A 23,113-nucleotide genomic window follows, 5' to 3' on the forward strand; every position below is an offset into this window, starting at 1 on the left:
TATATTTTTTAGAATTTCTAGTATTAAAATTATGAAAGGCCAGAAGTGTAATTAAGTTGCGTCACCACACATATATTTTGATAGAGAAAATAAAAATAAAAGATTTTTTAAAATTAAGACAGAGGACAAGAGATGTATGTCTCACGTAATATTTCTCATTTTCCTTTTTAGTTTAAGTTTGATAGAGTTAAAAAAATAATTTAAATTTAAGAATAATAACGTAGATCTCACCTAATTTTACTTATCATTTGATTAATTTTTCACAATCTTTCTTTCGTTTATATCAAGAGCATTAGCAAACACACCCGTAATCACATGTAGCGATGTACATGAACCTAGAAAAAATACACACGTGGATGTTTATCTACAGGGATGCAGCTTCTGGGAATATGTTGACCGAGTCCGTGACGCAAATCTTGTCACTACAGTTACTGTGACGCAGGAGATTGCGCAACAGCCGTTGACGTTAGAGTCTTTGCCTTTCATTTATTATTTTTATATTTCCCGCTTACTTCCCAGTTTCCACACTCCTAAAAAAACCCTGTTTTCTTTTTCTCCTCTTCCTCACACCATGCACCAAACAAGCCCCAACGGCACACGTCACGCACCGCCTCCCGCCGGAGCAAGCGGCGGACCCAGTGGGGCTGACCACGCCAACGTGGTCAAAATGGTTTCGGAGAATCCCGTGATTGTGGTCGGGGCACGTGGGTGCTGCATGTGTCACGTGGTACAGAAGTTGTTGCAAGGCCAAGGAGTGAACCCTCCCGTGTACGAGGTTGACGAGGGGGACCAAGCTGACTTGGCCCGGGAGCTTTCGCGGAATATTATCGGTGGCAGCGATGATAATAGCGGTGAAACGATGCAGTTTCCGGCGGTGTTCGTGGGCGGAAAGTTTTTCGGAGGGCTGGAGAGACTAATGGCCACCCATATCTCAGGTGAATTGGTTCCTATTCTGAAAGATGCTGGAGCCTTGTGGCTTTGACTATAGTCACTAATTTCATCAATTTTTTTTTTTATTTTTTTGCGTACAACGACGACAGTAGATTTAAATTTAAAATTCCGTACAAATTATTACTTAAATCATCCATCTCTAGACCGATCATAGTGGGTTTAATTTGCCTCTCAAATTTGAACATTTCATCACATTTTTAATTATGATAGTTAATTAGTCAAGTTCTCTTTATCATGATTATTGTTGCTAGCATTTTTTAATTTTTGGAGTGCGAAACTTATATTCAAATTTTTTAGATAAATTGAAATAATCTTGCGCGAGGTAATATATGTGTTTAGTGGTTGAATTTGTTGTAGTTTAATTAATAGCTTCGAATTTTGAATATATAACTAACTTAAAATTTCAAATATCTAGAGAATTTTTTTTTGCCATATAGTTACGAATGAGAACAAAATTATCTTAACAAAGAATACATTAACTTTCTATAAAGTAAAATCACTATACAAAAACAAAATTTTGTGAAACAAACTATTGTTTTATTTAAACATGAAAGTCAGTTTTTAAAAAGCAAATGCCAAATAATATTAACCGTTTCTTAATGGTCAACAATATTCTCTAACTCCTGAATGCATATTATTATTTACCCCACACTTCTTTTTAGAGTTGTTGAGAGTTTTCATGTATAAAGTGCAACGTATTCGTAGTTAAACATTGTCTCTATCTCTGCAATGCAAGGTAACATTAGGTTTTTTTTGCCCAGATAGAGTATATCTTTTGACCAGATAGAGGATGTTGAAACCATAGTTATGTTAATAGTATAATTATAAAAGTATTTATGCGTAAAGTGCAAGTAACGGTGAAAATTTTCTTCAAAAAAAGAAAGTTGACAGTGAAAAAGGTGATTACTAGCTAAGAGAAAATCCACGATACTATTATCAATTTATTTATTTTTTATTTAAGAAGACCATATGCATAATATATATGTTGTTTTTGTAGTTTAGAAAAGTTGATAATCACGTTATCGACTTAATTATTTCTAATTTGTTGAATTTTAAAAATCCATGGTAACATTATCAATTTTTTTTTGTTTGAAAATAGACAATGATATTGGCAAGCCCGAAAATTTATCTAGATGACAATTTTAGTCCCTGACTTTAATTACGTGTGATTTAATTTAGAACCGAAATTATTCAAACTCATGTTATATTCTCTTTCAGCTAAGCTGGCAGGGAGAATACTTTGCATGCAATCATCTTCTAAGGGAAACAGAACATGTATTTTAGGCATCAGTTTTATTGATCGAAAACTAGAAATTAACCATCAATGCTGTATTATCAATTACCCATGCCATTCTTCCAAAAGAAAGAGTGAACAGCCAAATTCTAAAAAGAGTACTCAACAAAAATTTAGGAAACTTGAAAAGAAAATAAAAAATTGTAAAAAAACAACAAAAGTATTGTGGATGTAGAAAAAAAATTCTTAGAAGAAAAGACCTCCTAAAAATGATTAAATCATAGATATTCTACACCTATAATATAAAGTAACAATGTGAAACTATTTCCCCAAACATCATGTAAATCCAATTGTTTCTTTCCACTCGATCTGTTTGGTGCTGATGATTTTGCGTGGAGGGGCAAAGACAATGTGTGTGAGAGAGTTTGATTGAGATGGTTTATGAAAGAGCTGCTTTTTGTTTCATGGGTTCCACAATAAAAAATTTCTCCCTTGTGTATCTCTTTCATGGGGGAGAAATTATACGTTGGTCAATATTGTAGTCTTGGTCGATACTGATATGACACATGACACATAACAAACTTAAAAGAACCAATTAACTTAAAAAAACTCTCGTCGCTTTGCCATTGTTGTACCAAGAAGTAATTTTGATATAATCAATTTAATCACATATTATGTTTACGATTGATATATATTTAAATGACTACATCGAAACTCGAGTCCCTAGCCTTTCAGAATTATGATTCATCGTCTCGTTCCTCTTCGTTCTCAAGTAATGTTCAGCAACATTGATTCGTCCAAATCAATCTCCCTCCGAATCAATTCCTCATCGAAATAACTGTCATTCTGTCAAGGAGAGGCATTTAGCGAATCAGTGTGGTACTGTCTAAATCCTCTAACCGATTTAAATATTCGATGAGAATATCACATAAACTGATAATTGGAATCTACATCTATAGGTTCAACAATGTCAATTATAATCTTCAATTTGTGGTTGCTATGTGACGATCACCAAAAATCTGGACAATGTAATGATTGTGAGACCAATTGACGATTAGTAGAAAGGCAAGTAACTTTCCGACCACGTGAAAGAGTTTAAATTTCTAACGACGGGATAACCACGCAATTATTTTTGGAAATTTGATATAATCGTAAACTGATTTGTAAAAGATACATGGTTAGTGTCATTAATTATATCATATATTAATTTTGTAAAGATATATGGAACAAATTGATTATATCAAAATTTAAAGTTCAAATTACATCCCATAAAAAAAAGTTAAATTTAGATTTTAAAGATATGTCTATGAGATGTGACGTTGCTATTGGCAGAGAGGACAACTGACCGACATGTTGTTTCGGACATATAGTATTTCTTTCACTTGAGTAAAATGCTTCATACATTTTGACCTTTATGTCCTGTTGGATTTCTCTTGGCATGCATGAATCTTAGCTCCATGTGAATAATTGATTTTTTAAATTGTACAGTGAAGTATTTACGTAAATCCAAACTGACTAAAATTGATTCAAACTATTTGGGTGGAGTCATTTATCTATTTTGGTCAAAATCGAACTAATTCGATAAAAATTATTCATATTCGGGTTGAGTCACGAGTTTAAATCTATAAATTCGTTGATCTGATTCGTGAATCGTAATTAAAATGTAAATTTTATTATATATATATATATTAAAAACTAAAAAAATAATTTGACAATCAAGGAAGGTATGATAATGCATTATTTCCTTTAGTGCTTTTAATAAAATAGTAACAATCTAATAAGTTGGGACATAAATCCACCTCGTCACCGTAAGAAACCAAGAACATGTTGCTTCCTTTCCTCCTCTTCTATTCTTTAACTCTAGGGTTACAAAGTTTCCCTTTCATACTTGTCGACAGTCATGTGGTCTTGATAGAGTGACACTGTGCCACCACACAACATTGTCGCGCCCAAGTCTATGTTTTCGCAGATATGCAAATAAAGATATATACTGTGCTTTGCAAGTGGTATTAGAGTCTGCCTCCTTTAATCAAGAGCAGACTCTAATACCACTTGCAAAGATGATAATTATTGATGAACTTGTCTTTATGTTTGTTGAAAATGAAGGCTTTAAGAAGTTCATGGGATATGTTCAACCTAAATTTAAAATTCCTTCTCGTGTCACTATTGTTAGATATTGCATGCACGTGTTTAATGATGAAAATGAGAAGTTGAAACACGTGTTGTCTGCAAATAAAAAAAATGATTTCACTTACTATGAATACTTGAACGTCAATTCAAAATATGAATTACATGTGTGTGATAGTTCATTACATTGATGAAGGGTAGGAGTTGAATAAAAAATATTAAAATTTTGTTTGGTTTCTGACCACAGAGGTGAAACCATAGGGATAACCCTAGAGAATTGTTTAAAAGAATGGGGAATTTCAAAACTTTATTGTGTAACAGTGGATAATGCAAGTGCTAATAACTTGACTATTTCATATTTTAGCTAGAGCATTAAGTGTTTGAAATTGAAATACTTTGTTGAATGGAGAGTTCATGCATATGCGATGTTCTGCTCATATTTTGAATTTAATTGTTAGTGGTGGATTGAAAGAAATTGACCTATCCATTAGAAAAATAAGAGTTGCATGTAAGTTTGTGAAGTCTTCTCTAAGTAGATTTGCAAGTTTTAAAAGGTGTGATGAAGAAGTAAGTGTATCCACTAAGGCCATGTTAATACTTGATGTACCAACCAGGTGGAACTCTACTTATTTGATGTTAGATGTTGTTGAAAAATATGAGCATCATTTTATCACTATGAGTATGTTGAGGCTGCATATGTGTTAAATCTCATATATAGTGAAGGGAAAGAATATCCCAAAGAGATTGATGGGCAACGTGTTCGTGCTTTATTAGTTTTTTGAAGACTTTCTATGATGCTACTTTTTCTTTTTCTGGGTCATTGCAATGTTACTGCTAACACTTTCTTTAAGAAGCTGGTTAGTATTCAAAAATCACAAAATAAATGGAGGCATAGTGATGACTTAGTAATGATACAAAGGATAACAACAAATGTGCAGTTAAAGTTTAACAAATATTGAGAAAGTGGTGGAATTAACTACCTTTTGCTTGATGTTGTTTTTCTTGATCCTCATTACGAATGTGAGTACATTCAATTTTTGTTTTAATCATATGTGTGGTGTTGAAAAGAGCATAAACATGATGAAAAAATTGAAAGACCTTATTCACAAATTGATTCAACAATATGTACTAAAACATTTCATTTCTCATTTTAGTAGCAATTTAGCCCATTCTAGTACAGTGGCTTCAAACATGACCTCACAACATAATGATGACAAATGTGGTAAGGGTGATGATTAGGATGATAAATTTAGAATGAAAATGAAGAAATGAAGGATAATGTTGAAGATGACCACGCTGAGTTTGACATTTTGAATTAGTGGAAATTGAAATCATCCAAATATTATATTTTTTCCTGTATGGCTAGAAAGATATTGACTATTCCTGTATCTACTGTATCATCTTCTGAGTCTGCATTTAGTACAAGAGTAGAATTCTAGATTCATTTTGTAATTTCTTGAGTTCTACTACTGTTGACGCTCTCATTTGTGCCCAAAATTGACTTAAATTTACTAAGCAAAAATGTTAATGACTTGCAAGTTAAAATAAATGAAGCGAAAAAGATTGAATCAGGTGTGTCATCTCTTATTTCATTTTTTATATTTGTATAAAATATCAATTAATTTACATGCTAATAGGGTTGTGCTTAAATTTTTAGAGTTGTTTGATTTAACTTTAAATACTGCAAGTATTAGGACTCCAAGTGTTGGGATTATTAGTGTTGAAACTTCTTAAGGTATTACTTTAGGTACATTGTTATTTGTTTCACCTTTTTTCATATTTTTTTTTACCATATTTATAATATTAATGAATCATATTTTATTGATTTGTTTCAACAAATGTGGGTGTAGCAAATCTAATTGAAATAAATTAGTTTATAAGAAATAATTATGTTTCAGATTATTATAGTAAATTTCGTTGAAGAATTTTTTGTTTTGATTTGTATTAGTCTATTTTAGAATATTATGTTGATGGTGTTAAATAAATCAATTTTACTATTTTCAGACATTTGATAATATTGTATTAATTGTATTGGATATTTGAAAGAATCGTGATATAAAATGTAGTTTTAAGGAAAAAAAATCAAATTTAAATGAATAATTCGTTAGTTCAAATCGAACCAAACCGCTCATGAGTTGAGTTAGATTTAAAAAATATTATTAAAACCGAACCGATCAAATTTGATTAAATTGAGTCCTAAATTTATAAAATTGATTCGAATTCACCCGCCAACACCCTACATGTGGGAGTTTCAATAATCGATCATTTGACTTATATTAGTTGATTATAGGTAGGAAATTAAAAGACTATATATTGTCAAATTAATCAATAAAATTAACACTGGGATAAATGTGTGTTCCTATTTTGCTAAGACTGCAAGAGTAATTTTCACACATTTTTTAAACTTCTTCTTTTTATTTCATTAAAATTAACCAGACAACTTTATCATTTTATTTTCATCCTATTTTCCTTTTCTTTAATTATTTTTCTTCTATTTTTATCTAATTTATTTCTCTGCTCACAACCAAATAATCGGTTCAAGATCAGTTGAGTTTTTCAAATTGTGATGATGATCGATACGGATGACCTAATTGCTTCATAAATATTTTCTAATCGGCGATGTTAAAAATAGAAAAAAAAACAAACTAACATGGTCTATTTAAATATTTATATATTTTAATTAGTGATAATTAGAGTAAATGAACCCTTTTAATAATTTGCCAATTCTCAACTGGGTCACATCTTGTGGCAAGTTTAGTGATTAATATTTTTTTTTTCGTTTTTCTGTTAAAAAAAAAGAGATGTCTTTCTTAAGGAGAAATATTTATCTAAATTCATTGTACTCAGTTTCAATTCATACAAAAAGTGTATAGAACAGAGGATTAACATATAAGGTGGGGATTAAATTAATTTAAGAATAAATTTTGATAAATTTGCTTCACTTAATAACTTTTTACATATATTAAATTTTAATAATTTAACTATTAATATATTTTTTTAACTATACTATGCAAAATATTTATCGACTTTGTTAATAGAATCTAATTAAGTACTTTTAATAGGATTTTTTTTATCAATTTTTTTCCATATATAAAACTTGAATACAAAATCTTATTTAAAAATATTAAACTGAATTTCATTCAAACTAATAACTTGTTAGTAACTATTAATATTTGATATTACATCTCAATGGTCATACACGTAGAATTTAGACAAATTGGATATTTGTAGTAAGCTAATCTCATGGTTGACATTTACTTATATTTTATAAAGATATACAATAAATTAATTTTATTTAATGAATTATTAAATAGTTTTGAAATTTTACACTTTATCTATTTAATAAGAACTTTTAATTTCATAGTTGGATTGTTGAAGTTTTAAATAAAAACTATGAATCATTGGTAAGGTTTTGAATTATCTAATACTAGAGTTTTTTATTGCATGTGGAATTCACTTTTCTCTTTTCATACTATTTTTAATATTTGATGACATTTTTTTTCTTCAAATTAATTTGGTTTCATAGTTTTCACTTTTATGTGTTTCAAATAAAACAAGATTCACGTATTAAATCAGTAAAAAGAGATTTAAAATTGTGTCTAAATTGAAAATGATTACTATTTTGTAAGGATGATATAATTTTAAATTTGAGAGGGTGTTTAACAAGATTTCTGAAAAGTTTATAAGTTAGTTGACCAAAATAAATATTTTTAAAAATAAAAGACTAAAACAAATCTTAATTTAAAAAGATAAAAACTAAATATATGTTTTAGTCTTTTATTTTAAGATAAAACTTTCGTTAAAATTTAGGTTGTTTATCTTGATTTGATGTCATTCAATATTTAGAAAATTCAATTATGCAAATGGGACAGTCTAAACTTTATATTATATATTTTATTAAATAAATATCAAATATTATATTTACTTCGTCAAGTAGTTTAAACGTTAATTATAAAAAATAAAAAATAATGTATTTACTGATAGTATGAATATTTTTTTATACTTTAATTATAAATTATTATTTACAACAATTATTTTAAAAAGATATTTAAATATAACTTTTGATTGGTTATAGCATAAAAAAATATTTTGAAGCTAAATATCTACTAAATAATTTAAATTGATAAAAAAGTTACCCAAACACGAAATGAGGGAGGTTGAAGTTAAGCTTAAACCCGTTAACCTTTTATTTTTTATTTTTAAATGCTTTGCTTTATGACCACGGTGTGGTCCTGCGGAAACAAATAGAGGGAGAAATGAAGAAACAAAGCATACTCTCTCTTTTTCTCTGTTATCCTTCCTTTTGTTTTCCCTCCCCAATTTTAAAAAGCCTCGAAAGAAAAAAAAAGTTTTTTTTCTTCTAATTTATTAAATCAGAGACGAATCTGACTCCGTTAACTTCCAATATAAAAGAATTCTTCCGCTAAATAATTACTCCCCACGCATTTCAAAGATATCATTATACAATAATTAACAATTAAAAAAAATAAAATTTGTGAAAACCCAGACATAAAGAGAAGAAGCACTGAACTGAAAAGGAGAAAGAGGGAAACAAAAAAGCCAACTCCGAGAAAACAGCGAAAGATGCTCAAGTATTTCAACCGAGGCAGGGACAGCCCCGCCGCCGACGCGTCACCGCCTTCCCCCGCGGCGGCGACGCCGTCGTACTCGTCATCGTCGGCGTCTCCGGTGACTGGCCCCGCGAGGCCCATTCGCCTGGTATACTGCGACGAGAAGGGAAAGTTCCGGATGGATCCGGAAGCCGTCGCGACGCTCCAACTCGTCAAGGAGCCCATCGGCGTCGTCTCCGTCTGCGGCCGCGCGCGCCAGGGCAAGAGTTTTATCCTCAACCAGGTGATTTTCGCAATTGGAATGAAATTTTCTTCGCAGTTGGGTTTGGTAATTAGGGTTTTGTTACGTGGATGGTTTGTTCAGTGGTAATTATTAGTGTCTATGCCACAGTGTGGCTTTCTGTGATCAATGTGTCTGGTTTTGATTAATTTTGGGACAACCGTTTTTTTTTTGTTGTTGTGAAGTTTTTGCTCAGTGTGATTTTTGTTATAACATGGTTTGAATGCGAGATTCGAAACCTAATTGGAAGGTTTGGGGACGGTTCTTGACTGTCTAATAGGCTAGTGGTAAAGTGGCTTTGTGATGTTGAGAGTGTCTGATCGTTTGCTTATCTGTGTTTAACAATTAGTTTGTGGATTATTATTGTTTTCATTTAGTTTAAGTTGAAAATTTGGGTGCCAAATTCTGTTGCTAATTTCTAGCACTTGTGGAAGACAAGTGCTTTGGGGCTTCTTTTTGTTCCATTTACTTGATACTTGATTGAGTCACCGAGAAATTTATTTTACTGTAACTATTAGTTTTTGTCTCAATATGAGATGTAACTTTTCCGCTTTCTGCAAGTATTGAAATACAATTACTAAATAAGTGAGACTTTGTTAAATTGTTATTATAATCTGTATTGTGTCTTATGTTTTTTGTATTTCAGCTCTTAGGAAAGAGTAGTGGATTTCAAGTAGCATCAACACATCGGCCTTGTACCAAAGGGCTTTGGTTGTGGAGTGCACCTTTGAAGAAGACTGCTCTTGATGGAACAGAGTACAGTCTCCTGCTATTAGACAGTGAAGGAATAGATGCTTATGATCAAACGGTCAGTTTTCCAAATGTTAAGATATATGCTTATTTTCTTGTGTACAAGTATGTAGTCAATTTCTAATCATTGCTATCTTGTCTTGCTCTGCAATTTGTTTTATTATACAGGGCACATACAGCACCCAGATATTCTCACTGGCAGTTCTTTTGTCTAGCATGTTCATTTATAACCAGGTTGGCACAACCTTACTTATATGTGTTTCTTGGGTTTTAGATGTCATGATCAATTTGCGAGTTTGTTATAGAGCAATGCGTGAAACTTTATTCCTTCTTCTCCTCCCAGCTTTTGTGAATTTCTTGCTGCAATTGGAACACTGATGCTATTTTTTTTGCTCAGATGGGTGGTATCGATGAGGCTTCCCTTGATCGTCTTTCTCTTGTCACCCAAATGACAAAGCACATTCGTGTTAGAGCATCTGGAGGAAAGACTTCTGCGTCTGAACTAGGACAGTTTTCCCCAATTTTTGTTTGGCTGTTAAGGGTAGGTTGTGTACAATCGCACGTGTTGGGCAAAAATATATGTCATAATTGTAGTGATGGTATCTTAGCATACTTTGACTGTATTGTATAGTCTCATTTTTTAACTTCATTTATCAATCCTCTTGCTTGCAGGACTTTTATTTAGACCTAACAGAAGATAACAGAAAAATAACACCCCGTGATTATCTGGAAATTGCCTTGAGGCCAGTCCAAGGGAGTGGAAAAGATATAAAGGCTAAAAATGAGGTATTAATTTGCTCCCTATTTTAGTACATCCAAGAAGAAATTGAGATATATCAATAATGTGAGAATGTTAGGATCTTATTAATTAGGTTTAATAGTCTCATGTGTTTGGCCTTCAGTGGTAGTTTACTCATTCCACTTGCATGACTTGTCTTGTCTTCTCTTTATAGTTCCCTTTTTTAATAACATTATCAAATAGGGAAGATCAAAGGAATATGAGTGACAAGAGATTGGCAAGTATACAAAATCGTACATTGTAAAGAGTGTTGTCTTAGGTGGTTTATCTCTATTTGAGTTAAGAAATAGGATTACGCACAATTATGAATGGCAAATAAAAAAAATAAACGAAACAATTAAAAAATCACAGAATTTTAAAGAAAGATTGTAATGCAGACATTACCTCTTTCAAAATTACATTTAGAGCCTCTCCAATGCCTGAATATTTGACGATTTTGAAGTTCTTTACTGAGTTGTACAAATTTTGATTAATTAAGATCGGTTCTGATTGCCAATTTGATTTGCTTTAATAATAAGTCCTAAAAAAAATCTGAGCACAACACATCAAACTCTGTAAAATTGACTACTGAATATGGAATATTTGATACGTTCTTGGACCTTGAAAGTAATTTCTTCACTTTGATCATTTAGGATATTAGTAATCTTCTACTCTTGAACCTATGCTACAAATTCCATCAATTTGGCATTCTTCTAATTTGAAATGTTGTCCAACAAGAATACAATATTTTTTGTGCTCTGATTGCTTTCTGCAGCTACATTTTTCTTTTACTTCCTGTCATCATGAGTTGCAAACATTTTTGAAAATACATTTTGCAAGCTTTTATGACACATTAAAAAGTGGAAAATATGAACTTCATTTTCTATCTGGATTCATTAATTTTTTGACAAAATTATACTATAGATTCGAGATTCCATTCGGGCTTTATTCCCAGACAGGGAATGTTTCACTCTTGTGAGACCTTTGAACAACGAAAATGATCTACAGCGACTGGACCAGATATCAGTAAGTAACCTATCACAGCTGGCATATTCTTTTGTAGTCATTTTGTTGTCTCTTAACTTTTTTGATATTTTATCTTAAATATGCAGATGGATAAATTAAGAACTGGATTTCGAGAGGGCCTTGATTCTTTGACAAAGTTTGTTTTCGAGAGAACAAGGCCAAAACAAGTTGGTGCAACTATGATGACTGGACCTGTATTGGTCGGTATAACTGAATCTTATCTGAAAGCACTCAACGAAGGTGCCGTGCCTACAATTTCTTCCTCATGGCAGGTTAATCTTAAATCTTTAAATTATGATTCTGACTAGAGTGACAGAAGAACGGATTTAACTGTAAAGAATTCTTTGGACATATTTAAGATTTTGGGTTTGGCCATGCGGTAATAAAATGTCATTTTAGTGGATTGTTGCAATTGCATAATATAATTTTTAGCCATCCAATGTTTTATTTTGCTTTTTACTTCCCTTAAATTATGCTTGAGAGTATTATTTTTTAAAGATTTAGCCTACCAAGGTAATAAGATGACTGATAAAACGCTGATTATTGATGTTACTTGTCGTAATTGGCAGTATCCGGAGGTGGATGTTCAATTAGCAGTTGAAGGAAATTTCTTTTTATTAATTGTTCTAAATTGTATGCTGCTTTGATTCCCTTTTAACGTGAATGATTACTTTTTTCTGACACTTGAAGTTATTTTTCTGTTTATATCTACAAGAATGTCTTTTGTTGTTCTTGCCAAGTATACTTTATCTATTAATGAAAGGAGAAACTTGGCATTATGCAGGTTTTTTGTCAAATAGTTGCTAGAATATGGGAATGAAATTTGATAATTTTATAGCATGCCATTTATTCTTCTTGACTTTTTTGTTTGCTCAGTACTGGTTTTATTTTGTTTGCTTGCAGAGTGTCGAAGAAGCTGAGTGTCACCGGGCATATGATTCTGCTACTGATGTTTATATGTCTTCTTTTGACCGCTCAACGCCACCTGAGGAAGTGAGTAATCTATTCTATCTGCTTGAAGTAAATTATGATTATAATTCTTTTCCTTTCTGATTGCTATGCTTGCAGGTTGCTTTGAGGGAAGCACATGAACAAGCAAAACAAAAGTCAATGGCTGCTTTTAATGCTATTGCCATAGGAGTTGGTTCAGCCAGGAAGACATATGAGGGGCTCCTTCTTAAATTCTTCAAAAAGGCATTTGAGGTATTGTATATTTTAATTGAGTGGGATTGACTGATAAAAGTTAATGTGAAAAAGTATGTGCATATGCCAGTAAGTATAAAAGCATAATTATTTGTTGGCTTAGGTGTCTTTCCCCCGCTTTTTGGTTGGGTTGATAGCCTGGTAGTAGTTTGTTGGTGGCAGTTTATAGTCATATTACTTGAAATGGAGTTTTTTTTTTGTTATTATTTGGTGCATGTGTTCACCTTTAATGTCATTTGCTTATAAGTACTTGGAGGATTTTGTACGATAATTGTAAGATAATTTTGCCTCTTCTGATATATTTTTTTATGCCTCTGGTCTAGTTGAGAGAACCATCTAACTTATATGCTTTAGTATGTCATGCTTGATGTTATTAACGTTTTTGGTTAACAGGATTATAGGAAAGATGCATTCATGGAAGCAGATCTGCAGTGCTCAAATGCTATACAGTCTATGGAAAAAAGGCTGAGGGCAGCTTGTAATGCTTCTGATGCAAAGATTGATAATGTTGCTAAGGTAATTGTTGTGACCCCCCCCCCTCTTCCCCTCCCATGTGAGAGCAGAATATCTTAATTATTTCCAATCAAAATTACTTCCCTCAAACCCATACCAAACAAGTCCTTTAGAGAGTACATGGTCCTCCCCTGTGCCAAAATCAAGGTGGCTTTATTGGAATGATAAGATTCTTTAATGTCTGTTTGATGCAGGTTCTTGATGCTCTTTTATCTGAATATGAAAAAACTATTCAAGGTCCAGGGAAATGGCAAAGACTTGCTGTTTTCTTACAACAAAGGTTTGTGAAGATATCTTTTTGCAAAGTTTTCTTTGTGTGTGGGGTCTTTTTTGTGACTTTTCTAAATTAATTTTCATGTTGCTGTCAATAGTTTTGAAGGCCCTGTGCTTGACCTTGTCAAGAGGCTAATAGCTACCATCGAATCAGAGAAGAGGTCTCATGCTTTACAATATCGGTCTATTGAAGAAAAAGTGGACCTTCTGACAAAACGGCTGGAAGCCACTGAAGGTGAAAAATCCAACTACATTAAGCGATATGAGGATGCCATCAATGATAAGAAGAAACTCATGGATGAATATAAGAATCGCATAACTGACCTGCAAGCTAATCGTCGCTCACTGGATGAGAGGTACTCTAGTTTATTGAAAACACTAGACTCTACCAAGCAGGATTCCATGGATTGGAAAAGAAAATATGAGCAAGTCTTATCGAGGCAGAAAGCTGAAGAAGATCAAGCTAGTTCTGAAATAGCAGCCCTCAAGTCCCGGAGTGGTGCTGCTGAAGCAAGGTTGGCAGCAGCAAAGGAACAAGCTCAGTCTGCTCAAGAGGAGGCAGAGGAGTGGAAGCGGAAGTATGATATCGCCCGTAGAGAAGCACAATCTGCTTTACAGAAAGCAGCTAATGTGCAGGAGCGCACAAACAAGCAGACACAATTGAGGGAAGATGCTTTAAGAGAAGAATTTTCTGGAACTTTGGCTGAAAAAGTGAGCTCACTCTCCTTCCTGATTTTCCTGCTCATTTCTTTTATAAATATCTTTCACTTAGTTTTGCTATTACTTAAAGATCTGTAATGGTTTTAAACTTGGGTTCTTATTTGTTCCTCCTTCCTAACTATGCAGGAAGATGAAATAAAAGAGAAAACTGCAAAAATTGAGCATGCTGAGAAGTGTTTAACAACCCTGAATTTAGAGTTGAAGGTGAGACTCTTGGCTTCTAAGAAGTTCTCCACAGAGCATTATTATCAAGTGCTCTCAGCAAGACAAGATTTATATTATGCATGTGTATAATGAATTCTGTTTTATATTCTCGATATATATTGTATTATTGTTTATTTCTTATTTTATTTTGTCTTTTATAGTGGTCATGCACTTGGGTGGAGGCCTGAACTAATACATGGTTCCTGCTTTGTAGCTTTTCTGTCTTTTCTCCCTTATGATTTCTTGTCTCGTGTTGCATCTTCACTTAGTTGTTTGGCTGGGAATTATAGATGGTTGTTAAGACTTTAGGATTCTAAACTCAATTTTATGAAGTGCCGTGGTGGAATTTTTTAACTGGAATTGGTTGAAACAATTTACCCACCATTCAGAAGGAATTGTTTTAATGCCTCAAGTCAATTTGAATTCTCTTCATTTTTTTTGTCTACTATAATTTTTTTTGCTCAGCAAAAATCAATATTATATATGATATCCAGTACTAGGTGTACTGAAAAAACAAAGATAAAAGCAATACAAATATTATAATATGCATTGTCTACTATAATATTATATGCATGCTCTGTCCTTTTGGGACTAAGTGCTGCATCTGACCTTGCAGGCTGCTGAATCAAAGATAAGGAGTTATGATACAGAAATATCCTCACTGAGGATTGAAATTAAAGAGTTGACTGAGAAGTTGAAAGCTGAAAATGCTAAGGCTCAATCATACGAAAGGGAAGCAATAGTATTTCAGCAGGAGAAGAACCATCTAGAACAGAAGTATCATACCGAGTTCAAAAGATTTGATGAGGTCCAGGAAAGGTGTAAAACTGCTGAAAAAGAAGCTGCAAGGGCTACTGAAGTGGCTGATAAAGCGCGGGCTGAAGCAGGCATGGCCCAGAAGGAGAGGAGTGAGATGCAGAGACTGGCAATGGAAAGACTGGCACAGATTGAGAGGGCTGAGAGGAGAATTGAAAATTTGGGGAGGGAGAAAGATAATCTGGAAGCTGAATTACGGAGAGTAAGGGATTCAGAGAAGGATGCACTTACCAGAGCTGTGAAACTAGAGGAGAAGGTGCAACAGAGAGAGAAGGATTTAGAAGCCCTTTTGGATAAAGATAAGACACACCGGCGAAATAGTGCCCAGATTCTCGAACAGCTTCTGGAAACAGAACGCGAAGCACATGCACAGGCGAATAACCGGGCGGAGGCTCTCTCTCTACAGTTACAATCTGCACAAGCCAAAATTGATTCTCTCCATCAAGAGCTGACTAAATTTCGACTGAATGAAACTGCATTGGACAGTAAACTAAACACTGCTTCCCATGGTAAACGTATGAGGGTAGATGACAACATTGGTGATGACATGGATGTAAGTCCCAGAATTGTAAAGGGAACCAAGAGAACAAGGAGTACATACTCACAACCAGAAGATGGTGGTTCCATCTTTGAGGGTGCTGAAGAAAATCTTAGTCAGCGAACAAGTGAGGAGGATTATAGAAAGTTTACCGTACAAAGGCTTAAGCAAGAGCTGACAAAGCTCAACTATGGTGATCAGCTGCTTCGGTTGAAGAATCCCAACAAGAAAGAGATCATTGCTCTGTATGAGAAATGTGTTCTTCAGAAGTCATAGCAAATTTTGAAAAGCACTTGTATTGGCATGGTGCATGTTGTTTCCCCATCTGGGTTGGTCTAAATCTCATTCATTCCATGGTTGCTGACATAGAGACTAGAAATAATGTGTGATAGTAACTTTCTGAGTGATTTTACATTTGGGGTGTGTTTTGCTTGAGTTTACTAGCAATGGTTACATGCAGGCCATAGAAAATTTTGATGGCCCGGTCTTTTATTTGTTGATTGCTTGAGTTGTATTTAATACATCTGTATAGTTTTATTTTTTGTATTAACATTGTTTGCATATTAGATGAGCTAAATTTAGATTTTTATTTTATTTTTGTGAGCTAAATTTGGCTTCTGTGTGCCTAACTTTATGAAATGATTGTTTCTGAAGTAAAGATTGAAAATGCTCAACTGACGCTTTATGGACTAATTTTTTGTATTAATTTTTTCTGTGTGACTAATTTTTTCTGTGTGCCTAATTTTTTGTGTGACTAATTTTTTCTGTGTGACTAATTTTTTCTGTGTGCCTAATTTTTTGTATTAACATTTGCGTTTCGCTTTATGGAATGCCGTCTATTTTTTATTTTTTTTTATCAGAATGAATTAGAGTAAAGAAACAATTAGAGGGGTTCTTAATTTGAATTGAATTTTAGTTTTGAAAAGAATAATTATCACATACAATCATTTTATTTTTCATAATTCATTTTTTCAATCAATTTGGTTTATAATCTATATTTGATTCAATGATTTGAGAAATTATTAAACATAGATATTAAACCAAATTAAACCAAATATAGTTTATAAATTTTCTCCTACAAACTTTTAAATAAAAGTTATACACAACTAAAATGTTAATGGTCTTAGAAAATTGTAAGCACCAACTTTGAACAATGAGTTCAAAAGAAGTATTATATAGTACAAATGATACTCTGAAACTACATATGAAACCAAAGTCTGGACTATCTACCACAAATCCACAATATGAAACCTACATTTCTTAAAAAAAAAGCACTATCAACTACCGAGCAAATAAATGCATAAAACTAATTTATAGTTAAAGAAACCTAACATATTAAACTAAACAATAACACCAAACCAAGTTAATTCAAATTTGTCCACATTTCTATTGAGCTATCGTATTACGTTAAATTTAATATATTACATGTCTATACTCAAAAAATTATTAATATTAATTGTATTATTTATTTCTTGTAAATGAAAAAAAACAGCTATGGCCTTTGCTTTTAGCTCCTATTAATTACCACTATATAATTGTAGATTTTAAAATATTCTTAAGATAAAAGTTATTTTATAATTCATCATCAAAGAATCTGATTCTGATGAACCGGATTATTCTTTTGCACCCCAGCAAAGAAATCCTGTGTAATGTGGTAAAAAAAATTGCATCAACAATTTGTCAAAGAATCTGATTCCTTCACCATTTGTTTTTCTCTATTCATACAATGACTGGATTAATTAATTTCTTTGTTGGTATTGCAATACATGTATGTGGCATTAATTAATATGATACTTATGATTATTTTTCAGAGGCTCGGCCAAAGAGAGCAAGTAGCTAGTCATCGGCAGGCTCGTTTCTATATGCATTCGAAATTTAGAATAACTCAGTATAAATTGCCATAGTCAATTAAGCTTCCACGAAATATAGGTGCCATGCTAGTTTTCTATTCAAACAGAGGAGGCACTTGCATTTTGTGGTTCTAAACAGTAATTAATGTTGGTTTTTATATGCATGGATAGTTAATATTATTTCCATTGTGATTGGCAGAAATAGATATGAGTTGTTGAAAACATCTAATGGAGTGAAACTGCAACAGAATGAGAAGGCATTGTCAGACAGCATAGAATCCAGTGACACTGCAGGGCATGATACTAACCATGTTCCAAAAGAAGAGAATGGTCTAACCATTCCCTTGCATAACAAAATGTAGCAACAATGTTAGTTTAGAATTTTTTATACTACTACTTCTACTTCTGGTCCTATATAAAAAACAAAGTACTATTGTTTTTGCCCTAATTATAAGAAACGTAGGACTATAACTTATAGGACTACTTTATTGCTACATTTTAACCCATACCATCTCTTAATGAAAGTGAATGTATTTATTAAGCTATAAAAAAGATATACTCATTGGTTGAAAAATTATCTTTTGAAAAATAATTCCCTCTTAAACCCTTTAATGTTATGGATAGTTTTAAAATAAAATTAAAATTTATGACAAATTAATCAATCTAACTACTTTTATTGATTTTGATGAATTAGATAATTATTTCTTGTATATACGACTAGAGGTAGTATATTGTAACTGAAAAATTATGAATTCAAAATTTGACTTGAGAGTTATATTTTGATAATATTTTTTTGACAATGAATTTAATTCAGAATTTGACTCGAGATTCTCATATTACTTGTTGGTTGGGAGAAACTTGAGAGTACTTTGCACTTAGTAGTGATTGCAGATTGTTGAATGTGTGTATCAACAGTTGCCTATCATGAGTGTTTAGGACTGTTTATTTTATTTTCAGTTATTGCTTTTTATGATTCCTTTCAGTTACAATAGTTGTTATGTTAGTGGTTATTGTTTAAGAAGTCAGTTATTGTTTTTATAATTTCGTTCAGTTACAAAAATCTCTATTTAAACAAATTATTATTCAATAAAATGTGTGCATTCATCTCCTTTTATTCTGTGAGTTAAGTTTTTTTTCCAACAGATTAGTATCAAGAACCTTCTTCTTAAGAGGGACCTGTGAGTGAACCGAGTGAAACCCACCACAAAAAGCCAAAATACCTTGCTTCAATTCATCAAAAAGATGGATTCTGAAACACCGTACACAGCACTAGCACCACCTGTGTTTGATGGTGATAATTATCAAATCTGGGAAGCAAGAATGGAGGCAAATGATCTCTGGGAAGCGGTTGAGGAAGACTACGAAGTTCTTCCTTTACCAACCAATCCAACGATGGCTCAGATAAAAAATCAAAAGGAGAGGAAAACAAGAAAGTCAAAGGCAAGAGCTTCTTTATTTGCTGTTGTCTCAAAAGAAATTTTCACTAGAATAATGACCATCAAATCAACATATGAAATATGGAGTTTCCTCAAGAATGAATATGAAGGAGATGAAAAGATTAAGGGAATGCAAGCCCTGAATCTGGTTAGAGAATTTGAGATGCAGAAAATGAAGGAGTCTGAAACAATTAAAGAGTATGCTAACAAGCTTCTTAGCATTGCCAACAAAGTAAGATTGCTTGGTTCTGAATTTCCTGATTCAAGAATAGTTGAAAAAATACTGGTGACTGTCCCTGAAAGATTTGAGGCTACTATTACAACCTTGGAGAATACTAAGGATTTGTCAAAACTTACCTTGGCATAACTTGTAAATGCTTTGCAAGCCCAAGAGCAAAGAAGAAGAATGAGGGCTGATGATTCTGTGGAAGGAGCATTGCAAGCTAAATTACAAATTAACCAAGGAGAGAAAAGCAAGTGGAAGAAATACAAGAAGAAGAATTTCAACAAACAAGAAGCAGCGGCTAACACTAGCAACAAAAGTGGAGATAACAACAAAGGATTTCCTCCTTGCAAGCACTGTGGCAGAATGAGTCATCCTCCTTTCAAATGTTGGAGAAGACCCGATGTTAAGTGTGAAAAGTGCAACAAGTTGGGGCATCATGTGAGAATTTGCCAAATCAATCTTCAACAAAAGAAAGAGGCTCAAGTTGCAGATCAACAAGAGGAAGAGCAATTGTTTGTAGCAACTTGTTTTACAAGCAGTAGCTCAATTGAATGTTGGCTAGTGGATAGTGGTTGTACCAACCACATGACCCACGATCAAGAGCTTTTCAGAGAGTTGGACATTTCACAAGTATCAAAAGTTAGAATCGGAAATGGTGATCTTATCACTGTTGAAGGAAAGGGAACTGTAGCCATTGAAAGTTGCACAGGTACAAAATTAATTTATGACGTTTTGTATGTACCTGAGATTGATTAAAACTTGCTAAGTGTGGGACAATTGGTTGAGAAGGGGTTTAAAGTCATCTTTGAAAATAAGCATTGTTTGATTAAAGATGTCAATGACAAGGAAATTTCCAGTATCAAAAAGAGAGGTAAAAGTTTCTCATTTGATCCACTGAAGGAGGAGCAAGCAGCCTATCCAGCCACTGTAAACAGTACAGAGGCTTGGCCAAAAGGTTAGGCCATTTTCATCATGCAGTTGTGCTGAACATGCAACGCAAGGAGTTGGTTCATGGCTTACCTCACTTAGATTCTAAATTACCAAGTTGTGAAGCATGTCAATATGGCAAGCAAGCAAGATTACCCTTCAAACAATCAACCTAGAGAGCAACAGAGAAGCTGTAGTTGATTCACACAGATTTGGTCGGACCTCACAGGACTGCTTCGCTTAAAAAGAGTAAATATTACATCATCTTTATAGATGATTTCACCAGAATGTGCTTGATTTATTTTCTCAAGTCTAAGTCAGAGGTTGCAGGTGTATTTTGGAGATTTAAGCATTGGATTGAAAAACAAAGTGGCTGCATGATTCAAGCTTTGAGGTCTGATAATGGCAAGGAGTACACTTCAGCATAATTCACCATGTTTTGTGAGAAAACAGACATTGAGCATCAATTAACAGCTCCTTACACCCCTCAACAAAATGGGGTTAGTGAAAGAAAGAATCAGACGATAATGGAAATGGTCAGATGTATGCTTCATGAGAAAGGGTTACCTAAGGAATATTGGGCAAAAGCTGCAAACACTGTAGTATTCTTGCTAAATCAACTTCCCACCAAAGCAGTAAATAGGATGACTCCTTTTGAGACTTGGTATGGTTATAAACCTTCCTTGAAAAATTTTAAAGTATTTGGATGCTTGTGTTTTACTTATGTGTCACAGATTAAGAGAGACAAGCTAGACAAAAAAGCTAAACCTGATATCTTTGTGGGATATAGTTCAGTATCTAAAGCTTATATAGTTTTCCAACCTCACACAAGGAAAATTCTGTTAAGCAGGGATGTGTACTTCATGGACAATGAGAAATGGAGCTGGAATGATACTGAAAAGATGCCGATAGCTGACCCTTTGCAAAATCAAGATGAGTTAATTGACGATGCACCTGTGAGAGGCACTAGATTGCTCTCAGATATTTATGAAAGATGCAATGTAGCAGTTCTAGAACCTGCAGGATATTGGGATGCAAAGTAGGATCCAAAATGGAGTGCTGCAATGCAGGAGGAGGAGGAGCTTGTCATGATTGATAAAAATCAGACTTGGGAACTCGTTGAAAGGCCTGAACACAGAAAAGTCATAGGTGTGAAGTGGGTGTTTAGAACAAAGCTGAATGCAGATGGCTCAATCAACAAACATAAAGCAAGGTTAGTAGTAAAGGGGTATGCTCAAATTTTTGGAGTAGATTTCTTTGATACTTTTGCTCCAGTTGCAAGGCAAGATACCATTAGGATGTTGCTAGCTATTGCAGCACAGAAGGGATGGAAAATCTGCCAACTTGATGTCAAGTCAGCTTTCTTAAATGGATTTCTAGAGGAAGAAATCTATGTTGAGCAACCTGAAGGTTTCCTTATGAAAGGACATAAGGACAAAGTCTATCTATTAAAGAAGGTTTTGTATGGTTTGAAACAGGCCCCAAGAGCCTGGTACAACAGGATTGATGAGTACTTATCAAAACTAGGCTTTGTTAAAAGTCTTAGTGAATCCACTTTATACATCAAAAAGGTGATCAAGCTAACTTCATTGTGATCTCTTTGTATGTTGATGATCTCTTAGTCATTGGCAACAATGTTGAACTTATTCAGCAGTTCAACGATGATATGATGCAAGTCTTTGAGATGACAGACCTAGGAGAAATGTCCTATTTCCTTGGTATGGAGGTTAAGCATATTGAAGGTGATATGCAAAGGAGATCCTGAAGAAATTCAACATGGAGAGCTGTAAAGGCATGAACACTCCTATGTGTCAAAAGGAGAAGTTATGCAAGGATGATGGTTCAGAACAAGTGGAAGAAGCACTCTACAGAAGCTTAATTGGTTGCTTAATGTATCTCATAGCAACAAGACCGGATATCTTGTATGCTGTAAATGTACTTTCAAGATTCATGAATTGTGCTAAAGAATCTCATTTTAAAGCAGCAAAAAGAGTGTTTAGGTATGTCAAGGAGACTTTAAATTATGGAATGAAGTTCAGTCAATCACAAGATTTCAAATTGCAAGGCTATTCTAATAGTGATTGGGCAGGGTCTTTAGATGACATGAAAAACACCTCAGGCTATTGTTTTAGTTTTGGATCAGGGATGTTCTTTTGGAGTTCCCAAAAACAAGAAATTGTCACACAGTCAATCGCTGAAGCAGAATTTATAGTAACCACAACAGCTGTTAATCAAGCCTTATGGCTAAGGAAAATGCTAACTGGTTTGCCCTTGGAGCAAGATACAACTACTAAAGTAATGGTGGACAATCAGGTAGCCATAGCCATCTTTAAAAATCCAGTTTTTCATGGAAAAATAAAGCATTTTAGCATCAAATTATTTTTTCTTAGAGATGTACAGAGGGATGGTGCAGTGTGCTTAAAGTACTACAAGACTGAAGACCAGCTGTCAGATATCTTCACCAAAGCTCTTCCGAGAAGCAGACTTGAGTTACTGAGAGAGAAACTTGGACTTGCCAACCACTGATACAAGGAGGAGTGTTGAACATGTGTATCAGTAGTTGCCTATCATGAGTGTTTAGGACTGTTTATTTTATTTTCAGTCATTGCTTTTTATGATTCCTTTCAGTTACAATAGTTGTTATGTTAGTGGTTATTGTTTAGGAAGTCAGTTATTGCTTTTATAATTCC

The 23,113-nt window shown here is 33.4% G+C and overlaps 3 protein-coding genes across 3 annotated transcripts; all 3 read left to right on the forward strand.

Moving 5' to 3' along the window:
• Window positions 1–510: 510 nt before the first annotated feature.
• LOC100781748 (glutaredoxin-C9) lies at window positions 511–1,415 on the forward strand. Its single transcript, XM_003541472.4, has one exon. The coding sequence runs from the start codon at window positions 572–574 to the stop codon at window positions 980–982; it is 411 nt and encodes a 136-aa protein (XP_003541520.1). The 5' UTR covers window positions 511–571; the 3' UTR covers window positions 983–1,415.
• A 7,229-nt stretch (window positions 1,416–8,644) lies between these two features.
• LOC100808644 (guanylate-binding protein 1) lies at window positions 8,645–16,534 on the forward strand. The gene is made up of 14 exons (XM_003542669.5): window positions 8,645–9,166; window positions 9,810–9,971; window positions 10,082–10,147; window positions 10,311–10,454; window positions 10,586–10,699; window positions 11,616–11,717; window positions 11,804–11,989; window positions 12,621–12,710; window positions 12,786–12,920; window positions 13,314–13,436; window positions 13,628–13,713; window positions 13,805–14,417; window positions 14,553–14,630; window positions 15,247–16,534. The coding sequence occupies exons 1-14, from the start codon at window positions 8,897–8,899 to the stop codon at window positions 16,258–16,260; spliced, it is 3,183 nt and encodes a 1,060-aa protein (XP_003542717.1). The 5' UTR covers window positions 8,645–8,896; the 3' UTR covers window positions 16,261–16,534.
• Window positions 16,535–19,076: 2,542 nt separating this feature from the next.
• Window positions 19,077–19,637, forward strand: LOC102667141 (uncharacterized). The gene has a single exon (XM_006595309.1). The coding sequence runs from the start codon at window positions 19,077–19,079 to the stop codon at window positions 19,635–19,637; it is 561 nt and encodes a 186-aa protein (XP_006595372.1).
• Window positions 19,638–23,113: the final 3,476 nt, after the last annotated feature.

The sequence above is a fragment of the Glycine max genome, chromosome 13 (assembly GCF_000004515.6).
Source record: "Glycine max cultivar Williams 82 chromosome 13, Glycine_max_v4.0, whole genome shotgun sequence".
In the NCBI taxonomy this organism is placed as follows: Eukaryota; Viridiplantae; Streptophyta; class Magnoliopsida; order Fabales; family Fabaceae; genus Glycine; species Glycine max.

Coding starts and splice junctions, on each gene's coding strand:
- LOC102667141 (XM_006595309.1), top strand. CDS start 19,077: ATGGATTCTGAAACACCGTACACAGCACTAGCACCACCTGTGTTTGAT.
- LOC100781748 (XM_003541472.4), top strand. CDS start 572: ATGCACCAAACAAGCCCCAACGGCACACGTCACGCACCGCCTCCCGCC.
- LOC100808644 (XM_003542669.5), top strand. CDS start 8,897: ATGCTCAAGTATTTCAACCGAGGCAGGGACAGCCCCGCCGCCGACGCG. Junction 11,718..11,803: donor AGCGACTGGACCAGATATCA/GTAAGTAACCTA, acceptor TTAAATATGCAG/ATGGATAAATTAAGAACTGG. Junction 12,711..12,785: donor GCTCAACGCCACCTGAGGAA/GTGAGTAATCTA, acceptor CTATGCTTGCAG/GTTGCTTTGAGGGAAGCACA.